Genomic DNA, 21,758 nt, shown 5'->3' on the forward strand with positions numbered 1-21,758 from the left:
AAAAATGTATTAACTATGATAGAGTATATATACGTGAAAAATCAAGACTAAGAAACATGTAGATAGACTAGACAGACAAAAGTAGTGAATGGGACCATTGATACACAAATGTGTTGGCCATATGGTCCTTCAAGGCCCTAAGGTGGAGTTGCCATCCCCTTTTACTATATTATGTAAATTCGGGCTCTTTCTGCATCCCTCTTTCACTCATGGTTTTCAGACTGCCCCATGGAAGCCTAGAGGCTCCTTGTGGATGCTGCAGGGACCACCCCTTCAGCAGGGGAGAGGAATGGGTGAGGAGGAGGAAGCGTGGGTCCTGGCTCCAAACCATCCCCACCATACCCTGCCTTTCAACCAGAGCAGCTCCACTTTCATGTGGTTTAGGGGTGGGAGTCCAGTGAAAGTTTCATTTGAAAAGAGGTCTTCACTGCTAAAAGACATTTGAAAACCACCATCTCATACCATTTTCACATTTGTTTTCTCTGCCCTGTTATTCGGAGGGACATATTTTCTGCCTTCTGAAATTTCACCACCTTATACTAACCCAGGACCTTTTCTCTCAGGAATTCAGAGTGTTCCCAAGATCATAACTAATGTTCATGTTAACCATGCTATAATTACCATCGTAAAGGTGACGAGTCCTTATAACAGATATACAATGGGAGTAATTGTCCTTGAATCACAAAAAGGCTAAGCTAGCCTTGCTCCAGCTCCTGTAGCGAATCAGTGGTACAAACAGGGGTAGGACTGTTGGATTCTAATCAAGGTGTCTGTGCACTGGGCTGTCACTGCATCTTTCTCTAGGGGTGACTCGTACAGAGCTGGCAGGCCAGCTGACGTGGACACTGCTGGGAGGCCTGGGGTTTAGGAGATTGAGAAAGAGGAGGAGGAATAATGAAAAAGAAAGAGAATTGATGGGGACGAAAGGGTCACCTCTAGTCTAAATTGACTACTGGAAAGGAGAGTGAAATAAAGATTATTAAGAGTAAAGATGATGACTGTATAATGGTGATCAGAGCTATTGTTGATCTCACTTGGCTGTGGACAAAGGAAAGTGAGTGTAAAAGGAGAAAAGGAATTTAGATTAGCCTTTGAGAAATTTCCTGGCATTGGAATGAGTTACTAGGGGAGGTTTTGGCATCTCTGTCTCTGGAAATCAGATTTAAAAGGGCTAAGGCCTATTTTATTTTCCTTGTTTTGTAGAATAGGAGCTACAAATGCTAAAAGGGAATGAGATCCATTTGTTACCATCAAAACCCAGATGCTTTCTTATTTAACATCAAGGATCTGACTGTGTTTTACCATTGCTTTTTAAAAGCCTAGTCTGTCTTCATTGAGTCCTGAGAGGGAGGCAGGTGGCAGTTGCTGCATTTTGTAGACACCCAGCCTTAGGCTGCTCAGTAATTCACTTGCAGAGTGGGGGATAAAACCCAAATCTTATTTCCCATTTACTTGTCGCTCTACATTGTAAATACCAAATGTGTGTAGACCTGAAAAAATTATGTGTTCACCTCACACATTCATTTCTTCAGCAACCATTTGTTTATTTGTGCTGTATGCAAACCATCTGAAGCCGAGCATGGTGGGAGAGGGGAGCACTGTGATGCAGAACCAGTGTACAGCCTGAGCCAGGCCTTCAAGTAGCTGGCAGGCTCATCTAGGGCAGGGGGACAGGAAGAGGCATATGCAGGAGACACGTAACAGTACAGTAAAGTGCACATTTAAGTGCTGGAATGAAGCCTGCGCAAACTCAGAAAAGGAAAATCTTTTCTTGTAATCGGGGAAGGTCATTGCACTTGGTAACTAGGGGAAGTTTCATAGAAAAGGTCAGACCTGTGTATAGAGCACCCACTGGAGATCACCAGCTAATAACAATAACAACACCAATAACAGCTGTGGACTATTGGCCCTTGACTGTATTGCCAGTTGTATACTGATGGAGTTTGAATGTGTTGTCCCCTCCAAAACTCATGTGGAAATTTGATCCCCAATGTGGCAGTGTTGGAAACTGATTGAGTCATGGGGATGGATCCCTCATAAATGGATTAGTGCTCTCCCTAGGTGGGGGGAGTAATGAGTGAGTTCCCACTCCATTAGTTCCCATGAGAGCTAGTTGTTTACAGGACCCTGGTACTTCCTCTCTCTCTCTGTCTTGCGTCCTCTCGCCATGTGATCTGCTTGTACCCACCAGCAGCCTGCCACTTCCCACCATGAGTAGAAGCAGCCTGAGGCCTGTGCCAGATGCCGCTGTCCCAGAATCGTAAGCCAAATAAACCTCTGTTCTTTATACATTACCCAGTTTCAGGTATTTCTGTTATAGCAACACAGAATGGACTAAAACATATACTAAGCACTTTTCCTACATTATATCAGTTGTTAGTCTTTGAAATAGTATCTCCAATTCGCAGATAAGGAAACTGAGGCTTAGAGAAGGCAGAGTTGTTGGCAGAACTAGGATTTGAATACAAGTCTGTTTTGCCTCTGAGACCCAAGCCGATAGCCAGAGAAGCACTCACGACCACTACCTGGGGCTGTTCTCTTCAGCACTTTTCAAAGCCAGGGTCCAGATAAGTCAGTTTGCTGGTAGACCAAGTCTTATTATGTGACAGATTTTTGTGGAGGACGACAGGAAAGGTGTAGGGGTGCCGAAGGCTGTGAACTGTGAATCATGCAATTACAGATCCAGAAAAGACTTGTCAGGGTGAGCTGCTCCTGCCTCCTCTCCTCAGGCAAGTCAGTGGTCAAAGATTCTGGGATTTGATGAGGATCACATTGTGAATCTACAGATCACTTTGGGTAGTGTGGACATTTTTAGAATGTTAATTCTTCCAATCCATGAGCATGGAATATCTTTCCATCTTTTTGTGTCCTCTTTAATTTCTTTCAGCAGTGATTTGTAGTTCTCGTTGTAGAGATCTTTCACCTCCTTGGTTAAGTTTATTCATAGGTTTTGTTTTGTTTTGTTTGGTCGCTGTTGTAAATGGGCTTGCTTTCTTGATTTCTTTTTCCGCTAATTCATTGTTGGAGTATAAAAACTCTACTGACTTTTATATATTGATTTTGTATCCTGCAACTTTACTGTATCCATTCAATAGCTGTAGGAATTTTTTCATAGAGTCTCAGGTTTTTCCATACATAGGATCATGTCATCTGCAAACAGGAACAATTTGACTTCATCTTTTCCAATGTGGATGCTCTTTATTTCTTTCTCTTCCCTGATTGCCAGTACTAACATTCATACAAAACAACAAAAGACCCTGAATAGCCAAAGCAATCCAGAGCAAAAAAAATAAAGCCAGAGGCATTATACTACCTGACTTCAAATTATACTACAAGGCTATAGTAACCAAAACAGCATGGTACTGGCATAAAAACAGACACCTGTACAAATGGAACAGAATAGTGAACCTGGAAATCAACCCACATACTTAAGCCAACTGATCTTCAACAAAGGCACCAAGAACATGCATTGGAGAAAGGATAGCCTCTTTAATACACGGTGCTGGGAAAACTGGATATCCGTGTATAGAAGAATGAAACTAGACCAGTACCTCTCGCCATATACCAAAATCAACTCAAAATGGATGAAGAACTTAAGTATAAGACCTAAAATTATAAACCTCCTAGAAGAAAACACAAGGAAGACATTTCAGGATGTAGAACTGGGCAAAGATTTTATGAATAAAGACCTCAAAAGCACAGGCAACAAAAGAAAAAATAAACAAATAGGATTATATCAAACTAAAAAAACTTCTGCACAACAAAGAAAATAATCAACAGAGTGAAAAGACAACTTACTGAATGGGAGAAAATATTTGCAAACTATACATCTGACAGGAGATTAATATCCAGAATATACAAGGAAGTCAAACAACATGACAGTAAAAAAACAACTAACCTGATTAAAAAATGGGCAAAGGAGCTGAATAGACATTTCTCAAAGGAAGACATACAAATGGCCAACAGATATGTGAAAAAATGTTCAACATCACTAAGCATCAGGGAAATGCAAATCAAAACACATTGAGATATCATCTCACCCCAGTTAGACTGGCTATTATCCAAAAGACAGAATAATAAATGATGTTAAGGATGCAGAGAAAGGGGAACACTCCTATACTGTTGATGTGACTGTCAATTAATGCAGCCATTATGGGAAACAGTATGGAGGTTCCTCAAACAACTACAGGTAGAACTGCGATAGGATCCAGCCATTTCGCTACTGGGTGTATACCCAAAAGAATGGAAATCATCATGTTGAAGGGATACCTGCACTCCCATGTTTATTGTAGCTCTATTTACAGTAGCCAAGAGTTGGAACCAACCTAAATGTCCATCGATGGATAATTGGATAAGGAAAATATGGTATAGATACACAATGGAATATTACTCAGCCATGAAAAGAATGAAATCCTGCCATTCACAGCAATATGGATGAACTTGGAGGAAATTATGGTAAGTGAAATAAGCCAGACGTGGTATAGATACACAATGGAATATTACTCAGCCATAAAAAGAATGAAATTCTGCCATTCACAGCAATATGGATGAACTTGGAGGAAATTATGGTAAGTGAAATAAGCCAGACACAAGAAGAGAAATGTCGCATGTCCTCACTCATAAGTGGCAGCTGAAAAATAAAAAAAAAGAAAGAGGGGAAGAAAAGAAAAGAAAGAAAGAAAAGATCATAATGATATGTTGAACTTTCAAAAGGAGAAAACATCATAACTCTGGTTATTAGATATGGGAAAGCGGGAGGGGGAGGAGGGCTAGCAAAAAATTGGTTAAGGGTCACAAAGAATGATTACGTTTTGCAAAGATGAGTATATAATTATCCTGATTTGGTCATCACGTATTGTACACAGGTATTAATGTTCAACTTGTACCCCACAGATATGTATAATCAGTTATGTTTCCATTTTAAAAAAAAGAAAGGAAAAAAGAAATAAAATGATCATTGTTGCTTCAAGCCAAAAAAAAAAGAGCTTCTGGGAGTCTTGGCTAGCTCAGAGATTTTCAGGCAAGGAGACCCTATGGCCTCTTCTGTCCCTCTCAGTACTTTCCATGGGGCTGGCTGAGATGCCCCTCTGTGAGAATGGCATGGTTTTTATTGTTTCTTATGGTGTCCACACACAGTTTTTCATAGAAATGTCTCTTTCAGTGCATATCTCTTATCCACTGTGGACCCAGACATCTCTCCCAGCTCTGATAATTTTGGATCAGTGGTTTTCTAAGTGTGAAACCCACTGGTGGGCTGTGGGACTCTTCCTGATGGTTCCAAACTGATCCAGACATTCCTGAAAATTCTTTTTTTTTTTCCGCCATAGGCAAATAGAAGAATTCTATGGATTTTCATTTTTGCATATGAGGGGCTATTTACCAGTCCCTAAAGTAGATAGTGTGTTATTAAAGCTTACTAAAATGTGTTCTTTATGAACTCAAATTGGTGTTTTAGTTTCCTGAGGACTCAAATTCATCATTCTGTTAAGATGTCTGGCTGCTGAGGCAATGCCTGCAGCCCTGCAAAGTTTGTGAATGTACACCTGCAGAGAGTGGGGATTTTGCAAACTGGGAAAGAACACGCTGCCACCACCAGTGTTGCCTTGAGCTGACTGTGTTGTTCGATTGCAGTCATTCTTGTCCTAATTAATATTTCACTTTTGTTGATTATTTGATTCTTGTTTAATTCATTTTACTTTTTATCATTTTAAGCATTGCCTTCCTCTTCAATCTTTTGTTTCCTAGCAGAAGTGGGAATGAGTATGGGAAGTGAGCCATGGGCTAATGTCAAAAAAGTTTGAGGACCAGCATTTCTATTCCAGTCTCCTGGGAGAAGCTTCCAGGTAAAGACAACACCTTAGCAGGTGAAACAGCAGTGAGTCACTTAACCTTACTGAGCTTCCGCAAGATGGGGGCAGAGAGTTGGGTTAAATGACCCCCAATGTCCTTGTGTGGCTTTCTGACCCTTTTAGTTGTGTCCAGCCTGGAGGTGGGGCACATGGGTGCCAACCTGCTCTATCGAAGCCATAAGATGCTTTGTGGGGGATATGGGGGGAGAATGGAAAAAATATGAACTTTTGTTTTCCTATTGTGTTCCAAAATAACAGGGTCATTTTTTCCCATGTACTTCTTATCTGTGGCAAAGACTTACCCTGGAATCACAGAGATCAGCAATGCTTTATGTGCCCTGATCCTGAGCCTCCAGAATCTTGTAGAGTGGCCTGAGAATGTGAGTGGACAAAGAGGAGCCATCTGTCTGTATCCACTGATGGTGGTTCTCCCAGTATACTGCAGTGCAGTAATAAAAACAAAATAAGTGAAATAACTGGCAATGAGATTCTGGTAAAATGCCAGTCACCTCAGTCATTATCAACAGTGGGAGAGTGCTGTAATGTCTAATGGCTTTTGAGTCCCATTTGTGCTGTGGACAATTGCACAGGATAGCAGGTGACAGGTGAATCGGATGTAACTTGCTGCAGTCTGTAAAGTGTGCAGTCTGCTTTTCTTTGGCATCCATCTCGATATGAGCTACTGAGCAAATGTACAGATGCTCTTGGCATTTGTTTGGAAATGCCAGTGGCTTCCTATCTTTTTGACTAACAAATATACTGTTCATAAAGGTTTCAGATAATTTTGTCAAGTCCAGTGCAGAGAAAAACTTGCTGCTTCTTGGGAAACGTACATATCTCTTCCCTCCCTTCCGCATAGTCCCCAGCTCCCCAACCTGCCCTGCCTGCCAGCACTTTCTTTTCAGTGAATATAATGTTGGTCTCTGTCTTCTAAGCCTTTGTAGCAGTCTTGACTTTGTAATATCTCAAAGCCTCTCTTTCCCTCCCTTTCCTTGCAGTTATCTTTGTTTCAATGATTTGCTTTCTCGCAGTCCATCAATAGCAAAAGCACTCGGTGACTTCCTATGTCAGGTTTTGGTTCATCCCAAGCCAACTGGCAGATCCTCAGTGACTTGATTTCTCTCTCCAGAGCAGCATGTGCATCTCAGAAAAGAGAAAACAGTATGAATACTGTGCAATTTCTCTAATTAGATTATGAAAATGATATAAAAGTTCTTGAGAAGAAACCGTTGTTTCAGTAGCTGACAATGCTGTAATAGGGGGTGGTTCTGAATCCCACCACCCCCCACCGACTGGCTCAGAGCTATTCTGGGTGGCCAGCTGATGGTGCTTGTTCTCAAGAGATGCCTCGTGTGCATGTTTTAGAAAGAGGCTCACATGTGAGTCCATGTGATAGTTTGCATTCAGGCTCATATATAGACAATGGTAATCCCCACAGCCAGCTGTTCCCTGGCAAATGCTACTACCCTGGCTTTAGATAGAAGGAATTGAGACACCTGTTTGTCAGAGGCCCCAGACTGTCTGGGAGAAAACAAACTGAGTCCTCGTGTTTCCTGGTGTGTGGCTTAGAAGCTGCTGGGCATATGGCCTTGGCTTTGTGTGGCTTTCTTGGGAGCCTAGCACCCACCTACTGTGGGCATTTTGCAAGGGTGAGGACTCAGGAGGGTGAGGCCCTAAAGCCCTCTTCTGCAAGTGGGCCTTCCCACCCTCTCAGTCCTTTGGGTAAGGCCCAGTGAGCAGCTGCTGTCTTAGATGAACTCTGAAGTCCTTCCTGACTTAAAATTTTCCTACCTTCTGGGAAAGGCAATTAACGTCTGTTGAATGAATGATCACATCACTGGAGGAAAGGGAGAGAAAGTTATACAAGGGCACTGGGACAATGAGGAAACTCCCCTGGGAAGCAACAAATGTTTGGCTTGAATTGCTTTGACTTCCTGCAATGTGTGCAGCTCCTGAAGACAAGAATACCTGCCACTTATTGGGCACTTACTATGTGCCAGGTACTGTGTTATTTTATGCATATTAACTACCTGTATCCTCACAAATCATCCTGTGAGGGATGTACTGTTGTTACCTTTTTTAAAAAACTGTTGAGAACACTTAGGTTCAGAGAGGCTAAGTAGTAACCTGCCCAAGATTAGACAGGAAGAAAGTAACAGAGCTGACTGCTGAGGTTTTGAACACCCAATATGTCATTTCCTATTCCTTGTCCAAGTTCTGAAAAGTTGAGAAAAGCAAACATCAAGCAGTTGAAGATTAAAAATATCGCCTTGAATACCAGATCATCTGGTTGGAAAATGTAGGAACAGCTGTAGACAAGTAGGCTTGTTAATGTTTCACCCCTGAGTCAGAAAGACCAACCCACCCTCTCCCAGCCTAGTCAACAAGGTAGACCTCCCCCTGGAGCTGAGAAGCTACGGTCTTGGTGACAGGTAGATCTCAAAAGAGAGTGAAGAAGGGGCTGACCCAGCCCGTGCTCTCCAGTCAGCCTTCTCCCCTGGGAACGAATGGGAGGTATTGCCCCAGTGGAGGTCCCTGGCCATGAGAATACAAAGCCAGGTGAATCAAGGTCACCCCGCACCAGGTCTTCAGCAGTCCACTGGGGCACTCTTTCTGCAGGTAGGAACTCAGAACCCCAGGACCGTAGAGATCATGGGACACCCTCCCCTCACTATAGCAGAATCAGGGGTTGCATGGTGGGCAGAGCTCTTTCTGACTGCCTTCCTCTCTACCCTGTATCTTCTCTTGCCCTGCCCTTTGAGCTTCACTGAGATGCTGAGGACAGACAAGTATGTCACATTACGCAGTATGAGCGGTCCTGGCCTTTATCCATGACACCTTGTACATAGTCACCCCTCAATACGTACTTGTTGAATAAATGGATTGATTAGTGACTATATTAGGAAAAAAGGACTAAATTTTACAAATATAATTTTAAGGATCTTGTTTTCATTTTAAAATTCTCCTGCTGAGTCAGATAAGTCTGGTATGAACCTGATGGCTTGATAAATGCTTACTTTAGACTGTTTGGAACCAAGAAAATTGCTTGGGAGAAGGGGAGAGAATCCAGGTGGAAGAGGAGGTATGGAGATTATCTGCTTTCTAACTAATGTGCTGGGCAGTGTCAAGGACAGAAGGTGGCTACACTGATACTAATAAACCTTCAAGCAGACCGTGTGTCCTTAGCACAGTATGGGCACAAAAAAGATGCTCAATAAATATTTGTTGAATTAATAAACAAAGGTCGCCTTCTTACTTTACCATATGCCCTCCAATATGCAAGCTTTGTAATTTCCTCCTTAATGCAGCAGTGAAAATAGCTTTTGTGTATTTTTAGCTGTATGTTTTGATGGAGGGAAAGTCAACATGTTATTTGTCTAGGCTTAGACCAAGTCGTGCTATTTTCAGGATGACTGCCCTAAGCCCAGTTCAGAAGAGCCCCATTATTATTCTAATTCATAAATATTCCACTATACATTCAAAAAAACTATTTCCTCTCAAAGTTACTTGGAATCTTATTGCTTAAATCTAATGTAATTGCTAGAAAAGGAGCTTATTTTGAGAAAGAACAAATCATTGAACTACAGTTTCATGTGGATGGAAATGACAGTTTGTTACTGAGCATTTTCAGCTGGTGCTAACTTGGCTCCAAGGGCAGACAGCACAGTAAGCACTTTCATAGAAACTGAAACTGGACTGGAAAAAAGTACCCAAGTTCATATGGCTCCTGGAGATTTATAAAAGGTAGCCTGGTGGAGTTTATGACACTATCTTAGGGGATAAAATTGTGGAGAAATGGAGAACCCCTTTATGGCAAGTACCCAAGTTCATATGGCTCCTGGAGATTTATAAAAGGTAGCCTGGCGGAGTTTATGACACTATCTTAGGGGATAAAATTGTGGAGAAATGGAGAACCCCTTTATGGCATATAAAAGATGTAATTGACTGATAGTTTCTTAAAATTCCTCAGCTAGAGCTTCATTCATTCAGTTCAGGGATGGAAAATTACCTCAATGTATGCAAAGACAATATAGTGGTAATGGCTGCTAGAAGAAAAGTTCCGAGGTCTTATCTGGGCTCATCGGGAGTGTGTTGTCATCAGTTAGCAATGTCAGCTATGAGTTTTAGAATGAGGATTGGTGGCATGCCAAATATTTAATATCCTTTCTTTAAGGCTTTATTTATTTATTTATCTTGGTCTTGTTAAAATCCAAATAATTACATCTAAAAACCTCATTTAATCTTTGCATAAACTCAATGAGGTAAGGACTGTTATAATCTTCATTTTTTGCAGATGAGGAAACTAAGGTACAGACATATTAAGTTTCCCAAAATATATAGCCAATTCATGGTGAAGACTATATTTGAACATATGCCTTTCTAACTCCAGAGGCCAAGCTCTTAACTGCCATATATTTCCTAGGAATTCTGGAGTGTTGATATTTAAAGCTGTTATTATTCATGTATACCCTAGAGTGACTGAGTTTCTCTCTGTTGTCTTTCCAAGACAGGAAAATGTAAAAAAGTAACCAGCCTGGCAGGGCTGGAGACAAACTTTACCTACTTCACAACACTGTGTAAGACTGATCCTTAATCTAAATATAGTTTAGTATATGACCACTCTAGTGAAGTAAATTTTATTATTTCTGGATCATTTTAAGGATGGAATGCAGAATATCTATATGGTTTATACCTTAAGATTCAACCCAAGTAGAAGTACTTTCTCAGATGAGATTTTCACCCATTGAAACTTTTTATTCTTAAAGTAAAAATGTTAATCACTATGTCCTGATGAGATTCTAAAAGCAAGTAATTATATTTTGTTTTCCTTAAACACTTAATGCATGTTCTTTTAATAGGATTACCTCTCTATTTATGGAAACATACTTTCCATAAATAGAAATCACTTCCCCCAAGTATTTATTTCTATAATTAACTGTTAAATTATTTATAAATATACAACTAACCCTAACCCATGTAAAACAATTTCTTCAAATATTTTTTAGTTTGTGTTAGAAATGTCAGAGTATGCTTTGATTTCTTGACTGTTCTTTTTCTTTTACAGAAAAATCTGTCATTGCTCAACCAATATTTGTTTTTGAAAAGGGAGAACAAACTTTTAAGGTGAGATGTACCTACTTTTGTTTGTTTGATTTACTTTGACAGGGAAAATTATATTTCAAGAAGCTAGCTATACTAAAAGACGGAACCGCTGCATGGGTTTATCCTGCTGTTCTTCACTAGAGTAGTAGTGCCTCCAGAATATTTATCTAGTTGGGATTTATGGATATCAATTTGGCTGAAATAGGGATCCAGAGGCCTTGTCTGAAGCTACGGATAACATGCTGTTTTCACCAAAATAATATGTTTATTTAGAGAGACTTGAAAAGGGGAGGGGCTGAGATTAGGAGTGCTAAAGCTCCTCATGGGTTTGTACCACTGAACTAGCCTAGAACTGGGTATAAAATAAATTCTAAACTGTTGTTTTCACCAAAATAATATGTTTATTTAGAGAGACTTGAAAAGGGGAGGGGCTGAGATTAGGAGTGCTAAAACTCCTCATGGGTTTGTACCACTGAACTAGCCTAGAACTGGGTATAAAATAAATTCTAAACTGTGACATTTGATTTAAAAGGGATCTTATGAACTCTGTCTGCTTTTTTGGCATCATGCTAAAATCATCTGCTTTGAAAAACAATAAGATTAGTAGCATTATCACTTTAGTTTATTATTATTTTCTTGGTATTTATTCTTACTTATGCAGGTAATTTATTCTATTACCCACAAAATAAACTAACCTAAAGAAAATCTCAACCTCCAAGCTCTCATTAAAAAAGCAGATTCTTGGGCCCCACTCCAGATCAACCATTTCGGGATATTGAGAGTTGGCGCCTCAAAATCTACATTTTAAACAAACTCCCACTAATGACTCCATAGTCATTGAAACATAAAACCACTGTACTAGACTTTGCTTTTCCTTGACTCCATGACTAGTGAATAAATGTGAGCTGCTTTGTCCTGGTTGGTCTGAATAGACCTGCCTTCTGAGAACTGTCATATAAAGTAGTGGGGTGGCAAGCTGATGTAAGAACAGCAAATACTCAGCTCTCATTGGCAGTTTTGCTTTCTTTTAGAGACCTGCAGAAGACACTCTGTATGAAGCAGTAGAACATGGTAATGACTTACATCCTATATTTCAAAATCAATCTTTACACAAAGAAAATAAGCTGGCACTTATTTTATAATAAGCATGTGGCACAGACTCTGTAAAATTTAATGATTTCTCATGTTTTTGAAAGCGCAAGTAGATTGGCTTTTGTTTTGAAAGATGGCTTGCAGGTGTCTGAGAACACTGATGCTAGTAACTAAAATTCCATGATTCTCCACTACCTGTCCCTTAACCTACCAAAAACGTTTCCTGTAGAACCTCAGAATGCATATACAGTTTCTTGCTGAAGCCGCTCATTTCTAATTGTTTCATACTAGTATGATATGCCCTATAGGTTTATCATCACCAACTTATTAGCTCAAATATTTAAAATTGTGCTTCAGGATAATATTGGTAATACATTACCAAATGATGATCTATGTAGACAAAAGGAAATTCTGTTTATCCTCCCATATCATGGATTGAGGATAATTTGTTATTGCAAGCAATTTTACTTATCTCATTGAATTTCTTGCAGAATGTAATGGTTTTTCAAGAAAACGTGTACGGTCTTCATCTTTTACTTTGCAGACTACAGATTCTCAGTCCCAAACAGGTAGGGATAGCCTTGACTGTTGGCTGTTTGCTATTTATTATGTTTATTCTGAATGTAAGATTACTAAGAAACTTTTCAAATGGATAATGTTAAGTCTACCCATTGGATAGTGTTTTTAATATATTGTTATATGAAAGCAACAAACTATAAAATGGATTGTAGAGTGAGCCAGTATTTAAAAATTCAATGACCAGCATTGGAAAAAAATACTGAAAAGGACATAAGTCACAGTGCTAGCAGTGGTTACTTCAGGTAATGGAATTACAAGTAATTTGGTCCCCTCCTTCCTCCACCCCCACCAGTCCCACTTTTGTATTTTGCTGTGTTCCCGAAGTTTCTGCATTGAGCATGTATTGATTTTGTAATTAGGGGAAATAGTCATATTTAAAATAACCATCTATGTAAATAAATGATGTCTACCCTTTTAAAAAAAGTACTTTATCATACAGTGTATTCTGAGTAAATCATTAACTCAGTTTGCCCCTCTTCTGTGCTCAAAGTACTCCAGTGATTCCTTTTATTATAGGTCAGATTGCCTTCTGCCTTGTAATATAGCTATTTATATATATGTCTGTCTCCTCCAATGTGAGTTCCTTGAGGTCATCTTCATGCCTGATAGAGTGAGCACTCAAGAAACACTTATTGAATTAAATGAAAATCCTCACCAGAAGCACTCTTTATTTTTACTGATAAAAATACAAAGATTTTTCTAAACTACTGATATAAAAAATTTTTCCTAAACAGCAAAAATCCAAAGCAAAACAAACAAAAAACCCATTTCCTTATTGACTTTAGTTTGCAATCTGCTTTTAGTGTCAACCTTGTCTCAGAAGCAAATGAGATCTTCATCCTTCACTGACCTCCCAACCTTCCCCCCTTCTGGGCCAGGTAATAAAGAGTTTCTTGAATCTCAAGCCTGACTTTTCGAAATTGTTTTTATTAGTTTTCTTTCTCGGCTATGGCAAAATGCTGACATTTTAGCAACAAATCAAATAGACGCCTTAGCAAAGTATGCATGGAAAAATACCTTATAAATTCTAATTCCACAAATCCAGACAGTATATACATTAATGTTTGGCAGAAAGTTTGAACTTGTTGATATTTTTTAGAGCTTCATGTTTATGATAGCATTATTTTATATAAGGCAGCACTATAAAATAAGAACTTGCTTTATTTATTATTGTCCATCTACATAGTTTATAATATGTAGTACTCAGAATATATAACTGTGAACTTGCTTTATTTTATTTATTATTGTCCATCTACATAGTTTATAATATGTAGTACTCAGAATATATAACTGTGCTTTAGATTCATATTCTAAAGTTTAGAATATGATTCCGTTAGAGACTAATTAAAACATTACTTCTCTTTACTTGAAATGTGTAATGCTTTGTTAAGTAAAACTATTTATCATAATAAGATATTTGAAATGATTGGCACTTTCTCCACATTAAAATGATTATTTCTATTCTTGTGTGTTTTTATTTCTACTTTACAACCAATTGCCTTTTTCCAAGTTAAATTTGTCACTAAGAAATAAAAAGTACAAATATTCATTTCCTTTTAACTGATCCCACTTTACCCAGGAACTACAGTTTTCAAGTGAATGAATCCATATTCATTAATCCTTATCCATTAAGGATAAGGTGCCTGGGCTGGCCCGGTGGCGCACTGCTACAGTGCGCCGCTTGGGAGCGCGGCGGCGCTCCCGCCGAGGGTTTGGATCCCACATACAGACCGGTTCCCGCTCACTGGCTGAGTGCGGGCGCAGCACCGAGGGTTGTGATCCCGTTGCCGGTCCCGGTCCGGTACGGGCGCGACACTGAGGGTTGCGATCTGTTGCCGGACACGAAAAAAAGACAAAAAGGAAATAAAAAAAAAAAAAGGATAAGGTGCCTGACATACTAAGGAACGGTCATAGGCCCGGTCTAAACCTGACTGACGAGCTACAGGCGTGAAGAGAAATAGAAGTCCTAATCTTAGAGGCAGAGGTGTTCTGTTTTATTGCATTTCTGCGTAAAGCAAAGGGATGGCTTTAAGTTATCTAGATAACTGCTTCAGTCATTTTAATTCATTTTTAAAATCAGACACACACACAAAAAGAAAGAATAAATAAGGTAGCACTGCTATCAGTAGGCACCATTCCATTTTATATTGTACAGAATGTTGCTGTTGGAAAGGAGAAAAACAGTACAATTTAATATGGCCCATTCATTGCTGATTTTCAGTAATAAAATTCATAAAAACCATTAAAGTGAACTTTGAATTAGAGAAGAAACATTTATAATGTGTCATAATACTTTGAAGAATACTTTGAGTAAGCAATTCTTAGTCTTATCTCTGTTAAGCAAATGCCAAAGGCTGCTGTTTTTGCAATTTGTGATCAAGAGGAGGTCCCTTTGAAGTGTATAGAAATTCTATACGGTCTTTCCCCACTAATACACTTACAGAGAAATAACCTAGCATAATGGTCATCTTTACTTCTCTCTTCAGGTATATACTCATGAAAGACTAGGGTGGGAGAAGAACAGACTTTTTTGTTAACAGTTTTATAATATTCTATAAGAGCTACATACTGATGCACAGAAGGCTCATTACCACTGCAGATTTTATAATCTGTAGATTTTCTCACAGTACTCTATTTCGTGATTCTCAGAAGACTGCCTTTTCTGTTGGTAATCTAAGTTTTCACTTAGATTTCTGAGAGTAAACAGAACCATGTAGCAAAACTCATCCGGCAGTCCCATTTTAGTGCTCTAATATGCATGGCCTACTGTTATTGCCAACAGTGACATCTACTGATGAGTTCAGAACAGGACCATTAAACCCCCAATAGTGTAGACACTAACGCACTCTCATAGATTTTTAAAAAGTTAAATGTTTTCTTACAGTGACAAAGAACAATGTTTTTATGACATCAACTCTTGTGCAAAGAAATGTTGATGTGAACAGTGCGGATCAAGGTTTGTAGCTTCTTTCTATTTTAAAAGCCTCAGAAAATTTACATTTTACCTTCTATATTTTAATCTGCATATACATGTGTGTGTTGGGGCTGTGGAAGCAGGCAGAGTGGAGTGAAAAAACATAAAGGAATATATTTGGCAAACCACGTGCTATGGTCAAAATGAATAGTTATTGGGCAAAAGCTAGGCAGAGAATGAGTAGTAGGCAATTCAATGGCTATTTTGACCTTGATTAGTTGACATGAATCCCTCATTTAATCATGACTTTAGAAAATAAGCATTATATTAGTTAAAAATAGGGAGGAAGGAGCATTTCACTAAAAATACATTGACCCTTTAATTCTATTCTTTTAAGGTCCCATGAAACATTCTGAACATGTTCTAAGACCTGCTACTTTGCAGCCACCTCAAGCTCAGAGCTGTGAAAAATTAAAAACCCTTGGGCACAATGCATTGGAATCCTGCAAGACTAAAGAAAAAAACAAAAATAAGGTAAGAAAACCCTTGATGGTAGGACTGACCTCAGTCCCTCATCCTTCTTTTCATAGATTGCTTGGGGCCCTGGAATCCAGAATTAGGGGCTGCCTGAGTTTTGTTTTGTTGATGAAGCAGCTGCCAGGCTCCTGAAACACCAAGGCTAGATAGCAAAAAGCCCTTGGTATCCTTATTAAACTTGTCCTCTTAAAATGGAGAGTTGTTTCCTGAAATAAATCTTGATGTCTCTCTGAAGTTGTGAAGCTGAGTTATCGGGCAGTGGGAACCTGGGGATCTTATTCCAGAGCCCCAATTCCATGTAAGAATCAGGGGAGCACAGGGTAAGCAGGTGACAGAGTCAGTAGTCAAAAAAGGAATGGGGATTTTCTACATCCCCAGATGGTCAATATCATAGTGTGGCTTTGCCAGTTTAGGTCACACCAGGGATCCACTTCAGACCCGTCTTCATGGATAACAGGAGCAGAGAACTCCCTATAAAGTGTAGTTGCCAGAGACGGATAAGAATTCCCTCTTCCAACTATTATAGTGTCAAAATCACTCATTTTAGGCCTTTCTAAAGAGATATTAATTTGCTCAGGCCATGCAGTTATGGGGTTGGGAATATTCTGTTGCTATAGTTCTTAGATGTGTCTCCCAGTAGAAGCAGATGCTTGGGAGGAATAGGACACAAGATAGACAGTTTGGAATTCGAGTTATTCCATTATCGATTTGTTTCCAGCTGAACTATTGAGGGTCGCATAGTTTTGTTTTGTTTACTCATACTGAACATAAGGACAGCAACACATGGAAATGTGAAAAATACTACCCATTTTGATTCAATGAAAAAAGATCAGATTGGTAGTCCTGCCTCTGCCACTATCCAGTTCTGAAATTCCTCAATCCTACATTTACACATGAATATGGGTAATACACATATGTATATACACATAAGAAAGTATAACTCATTGGTTAAGTTAACATTCGAAAATTTCAGGATGCAGAGATGAATGGAGTTTCCTCTCACACTGGGTGGCTGTAATGGTGAAGCTCTTAGGATGTTTGCAGGGATTAAATAGTTCTGAAAGACAGCTTCATGGACCCAGAAATGAGAATTAACTCCATTTGGCTAAAAAGGTAAAAGTAGCAAAAGGTTTCAGGATTTCTGAATATTATGACGATGTGTGCAGTCTCTGGTGTCAGATTAGCCCTGTGCTCAAATGTCAGCTTCATTCCTTTGTATGTCACCTGAGCAAGTTATTTAAGTTCTTTGAGTCACTTTACTTGTCTGTAAAAGGTGGATAATAGAAGTGGATAGTGTTGTTAGGAGTAAATGAGTTAATGTACATAAAATGCTTAGGGCAGTACTTGAAAACAGTAACAGTTCAATATATTTAACTATAACTATTGTTTCCTTGTCTGATGTCGTTATAGTAAGGCAATTTCAATAAATTTTTTGATGGATTCCTTTTCTTTCAGATTTCTGAGGATAATGTACATAAAATGCTTAGGGCAGTACTTGAAAACAGTAACAGTTCAATATATTTAACTATAACTATTGTTTCCTTGTCTGATGTTGTTATAGTAAGGCAATTTCAATAAATTTTTTGATGGATTCCTTTTCTTTCAGATTTCTGAGGGGAACTCCTATATGCTAAGTGAAAATTTACCAAGTGCCAGAATTTCAGTCCAGCTGTCTACTAACCAGCATCTTCTAGGTGCAATATCAGAAGTGTAAGTTAATAATGGGAAAACAGAAGTGTACTTTTAGTCTTGCTTTCTTTTATCATTATAACCATTTGCAAAAAATAATTTTCTGGGGCCGGCCCGGTGGCGCACTGGATAGTGCGCCGCTTGGGAAGCGCGGCGGCGCTCCCGTCCGAGGGTTCGGATCCCACGTACAGACCGGCTCCCGCTCACTGGCTGAGCGAGGTGCGGGAGCAACGCCGAGGCTTGCGATCCCGTTGCCGGTCCCCGGTCCGATACGGGGGCAACACTGAGGGTTGCGATCCGTTGCCGGACACGGAAAAAAGACAAAAAAATAATAATAATAATAATAATAATTTTCTGAACTTGTATGGATAAATCACAAAGATTTCAGTTTGGATAAATGGCCAGGATTTCAGTTTGAAAGGAGATTTTATAAGAACACAAGTTTAAAATGACTTTCAAAATATCTCTGATATTTAAATATTATATTAATATTGGATTGTCTTCATTGTCTTGACTTGGATGAGAACACTACGTAAAGGTATGACTAAGCTTTTATTTAGTTAGGCATTAATTATCTGGTTATTAAATCAGCCTTTCTTCCCCTTTCTCTGGCATTCTTTTTTCTTTTTAATTATGTTTGGGATTATTCATTATGTATTGGTGTAGGCTGGATAGACGACAAGGAAAGCAGTATAAATTTGCAAAATAAAATGTTAATATTTATCAGTATTACCAGTGACAAGGAATGTTCATACTGAGAGAAGAGTAAAACTAGGTGTAGACATAAATTGACGTACATGATTAGGCCCCATTCAGGTACAGTAGCACTTGCCTACTGTTCATATTCGGGTGCAATGAAGGACCGTGAGCACATCTGCCTATAAAGAGAGGGCTGCATGTCTTCAAGTTTCTCATCATGGAAAACACTTTTAATATTAAAAATTATATATTAAAATTAATTAATTAAATTAATATTTAAAAAAAGTTTCTGGAAGGAACCTATGCACACTCAAGTATAAATGACAAAATAGATTGACTTTGCTCTTGCCCTGGAGATCTCTGATTGTTAAAAGCATCAGCCACTTGGGGAAGAGAAGAGTGGAGATTAGAGATTGGACAAGCTGTGCTGCAAAAGCAGAAAGGTAAGGGCTGGACAGCCCTCCTGGCTGACCCCGCAGGCAGTACAGTGATGGGCATGAGAAAGTCAGGGCTGATCTCTGCCAGTGCTGGAACAGCTGGCTAGTATTTTGATATCATCTCTGGAAATACCTATCTCAATGTTTTCTTCATTTTTCTTTAAACAAGAACTAGCAGTAGATGTTTATGCTTTACGAAAGTCTATTAAATCATCTGATTGTTTTGCTTGCTAAGGTTTAAAATGGTTTTATCCACATATTTAAAATAAGAAATTCTTATTTCTTTTTCTTAGATGCCAACCAAATGAAGATAAGTATTCTTTTAAAAGCTGCAGTTCCAATTTTGTTTTTGGAGAAAACATGGTAGAAAGAGTTTTGGTAAGATTTTGGTAAATGTTTTTATTATTATATAAAGAGCTGTCACTTCAAATTTCTGAAGGCAATCAATTAAAAGCAATGTTAAATTGTAGTACACATTTCAACTCCTGGGTTCAGAGGAACCTTTTCTTTTTTTTAACTGGAAAGATTCTCCTGGGAAGCATGTCCTAGTTATTAGAATAATAGATAGGAATCCACAGAGGAAGGGAACTGTAAAATTATAACATTATTACTGATGTGAAATATTAAATAGTTATCTGACTTGTGTTAAACCAAACGTATCCAAGGAAATCCCATAATTATCTGTAATAGGTAAGCTCAACTGGTAATGACATTTTAATGTAGCCTTTCAATAGCACTTTTTATAACAAGAAGTATTTAAACTCATTTGCCAATTTATTCTTATTAGTTAACCACAGCCCTTTTCTTCAAGCTCTTACTTCAAAAAGCATTATAATACCTTTTTTTTTTTTTGCTAGCTTTAAAAGGAAAATCATAGTGCTTTACTTGCCTAGGGGAATATAATTGCTGTGTAAAAACGCCTATCTCATTACTATCATCCTTATTTAATACTGAGCATCTTCCTGCATGAGGGAGGTGCTGCTCTGTCCTCCACAAAGATCCGATTTCTAAGAAAGCGTCATCTACAGTGGGGAATTGTGTGACAAAGCGAAAGCTGTGGAACAAGAGTACCTGTGGTTTCATCTGGTTCATCATATCTTTTTATTTTAATTTTTTGACGGCTGATCAATACGGGGATCCAAACCCTGTGACCTTGGTGTTATAAGGCTCCGCTCTAACCAACTGGGCTAACGGGCCAGACTGGTTTGTCATATCTTCAAGCCTTTTTCAGCTGTCACTCAGATCAGGATCATGGCTGAGGTAGGCCCAAGGTGGCTAGCTTGTCTTAGTTACCAGTTACATGAAGAATCCCAAGGAAGCTGCAGAGATTTTAAAACCTATGTAAGGGTTCAGATTAATAAAAGGACCAACTCATGAAACCTGCTTTTCCAAGATTTTTAGGGCTTTTATAAATCAGTAATTTTAAAGACCTAATTTATTTCAGACCTGCCTCAGGGAACACCCCAAGAGTGGTATCATAGCTTTTTTAGCTTAGAGGTACCCTTCTGTCACTTCCAAGATGAAGGTCTACTCTACGATCCCTAAAGTTGTTGACCCACACCTTTGTATTTGAACTAGAATGGACCAACCTCCAGGGAGAAGTTCCAGGCAATATATTTAGGCACATTTATTTCATATCATTTACTTCTAAGTTTGACATTAGACTAGCCAAAGCTTCTGTAAAATGTCAGACACAATTAAGATGCTATAAAGCTACCGACTACACCAATTGTATTGTTAAAGCATTCATAGCTAAAGCCAAAACATTTCATTATTTTAGTTATACTAAGTTTCCACTTATATTGTCAGGGCTAGGGCTCACAGACCCTTCAAAGCCATTGTACAGACTGGGTCACCAGACCCCTCACACGCAGGTCCACGTTAGGTAATTGGGAAAGAACCTGGGAGCCACTGGCAGACGGCACGAGCTCAGTCCTCAGCAGTAGCAGCAGTAGCAGCAGGAGCCCGAGGAGCAGAAACAGCAGCAGCAGTGGCCTTTTGGGGCATCTGGGGACAGTGACAGCAACAGCTGGCAGCAACAGCCTCCAGCAGCAGTACAGGCCTCCCTATGGCCCCCTAGGGGCAGGGGCACTGTGGATCAGAGCCATTCATCCTTTATACTTAAGTCCATAACCCAGGACACCTGGGTGCACATGTGCACTTACATTAGACAATAATCAAGGAACACCTGAGTGCACGTGTCTATTTACATCAAATGCTTGGCAAGATTCTGAACATCTGAGGGGCCCTGAACATTTTCCTATATTTTCCCTACAGATGCTTTCCAAACTTACAGGATCAATTCTTACATTCAACTCAATTTACCAAACATGTATTGAGTTCTTATGATACATAAAACATCAGTCTCAAATTTGGTTGCATATTAGAATCATCTGGTGAGCCTTTAAAGTATTTCTTATGCCTGGGCTTCACCCCAGACCAATTAGATTAGAATCTCTGTGGGTGAGGCCAGGTGTTAAGTGATTCTAATATGCAGCCAGGTTTAAAAACCACCTGAGTAAGTGGTTATGAAAAGCTAAAGGAGACATTGTGCCCTAGATGTGTTTATAATCTAGTAAGAAGAGATAAATTTAAAAGATAACATGAATATTGTGGATAGCAAGAGTGAATTGCTGGTAATACTGAAATACCTTAAAACAGAGGTGATAGGTGCACCTGTTAGGCATCAGGTTAGACTAGTGGGAGGATGGCACAGATGCTACATTCTTTTCTTCCACTAGAACTTTTCCCATTGTCCCTGGGACTAGATCCTTCCTGAACTAGGCTGGTGGTTACTAGAATGTGTTTTCTGGGCCGGCCCGGTGGCGCACTGCTACAGTGCGCCGCTTGGGAGTGCGG

General features: G+C 39.2%; 1 protein-coding gene across 1 annotated transcript in view; it reads left to right on the forward strand.

Annotated features, from left to right (window-relative positions):
- The first annotated feature begins 8,356 nt into the window (after positions 1-8,356).
- RANBP3L (RAN binding protein 3-like) overlaps positions 8,357-21,758 on the forward strand; it is a 22,238-nt gene continuing 8,836 nt past the window's right edge. The window contains exons 1-9 of the mRNA XM_008581420.1: positions 8,357-8,408; positions 10,915-10,973; positions 11,984-12,023; positions 12,536-12,613; positions 13,427-13,501; positions 15,508-15,579; positions 15,935-16,071; positions 17,681-17,784; positions 19,193-19,277. Of these exons, the coding sequence (XP_008579642.1) occupies positions 8,357-8,408; positions 10,915-10,973; positions 11,984-12,023; positions 12,536-12,613; positions 13,427-13,501; positions 15,508-15,579; positions 15,935-16,071; positions 17,681-17,784; positions 19,193-19,277 (702 nt within the window). The remainder of the gene's footprint in view (positions 8,409-10,914; positions 10,974-11,983; positions 12,024-12,535; positions 12,614-13,426; positions 13,502-15,507; positions 15,580-15,934; positions 16,072-17,680; positions 17,785-19,192; positions 19,278-21,758) is intronic.

Source organism: Galeopterus variegatus, unplaced genomic scaffold (assembly GCF_000696425.1).
Source record: "Galeopterus variegatus unplaced genomic scaffold, G_variegatus-3.0.2 Scaffold2351, whole genome shotgun sequence".
Lineage (NCBI taxonomy): Eukaryota > Metazoa > Chordata > Mammalia > Dermoptera > Cynocephalidae > Galeopterus > Galeopterus variegatus.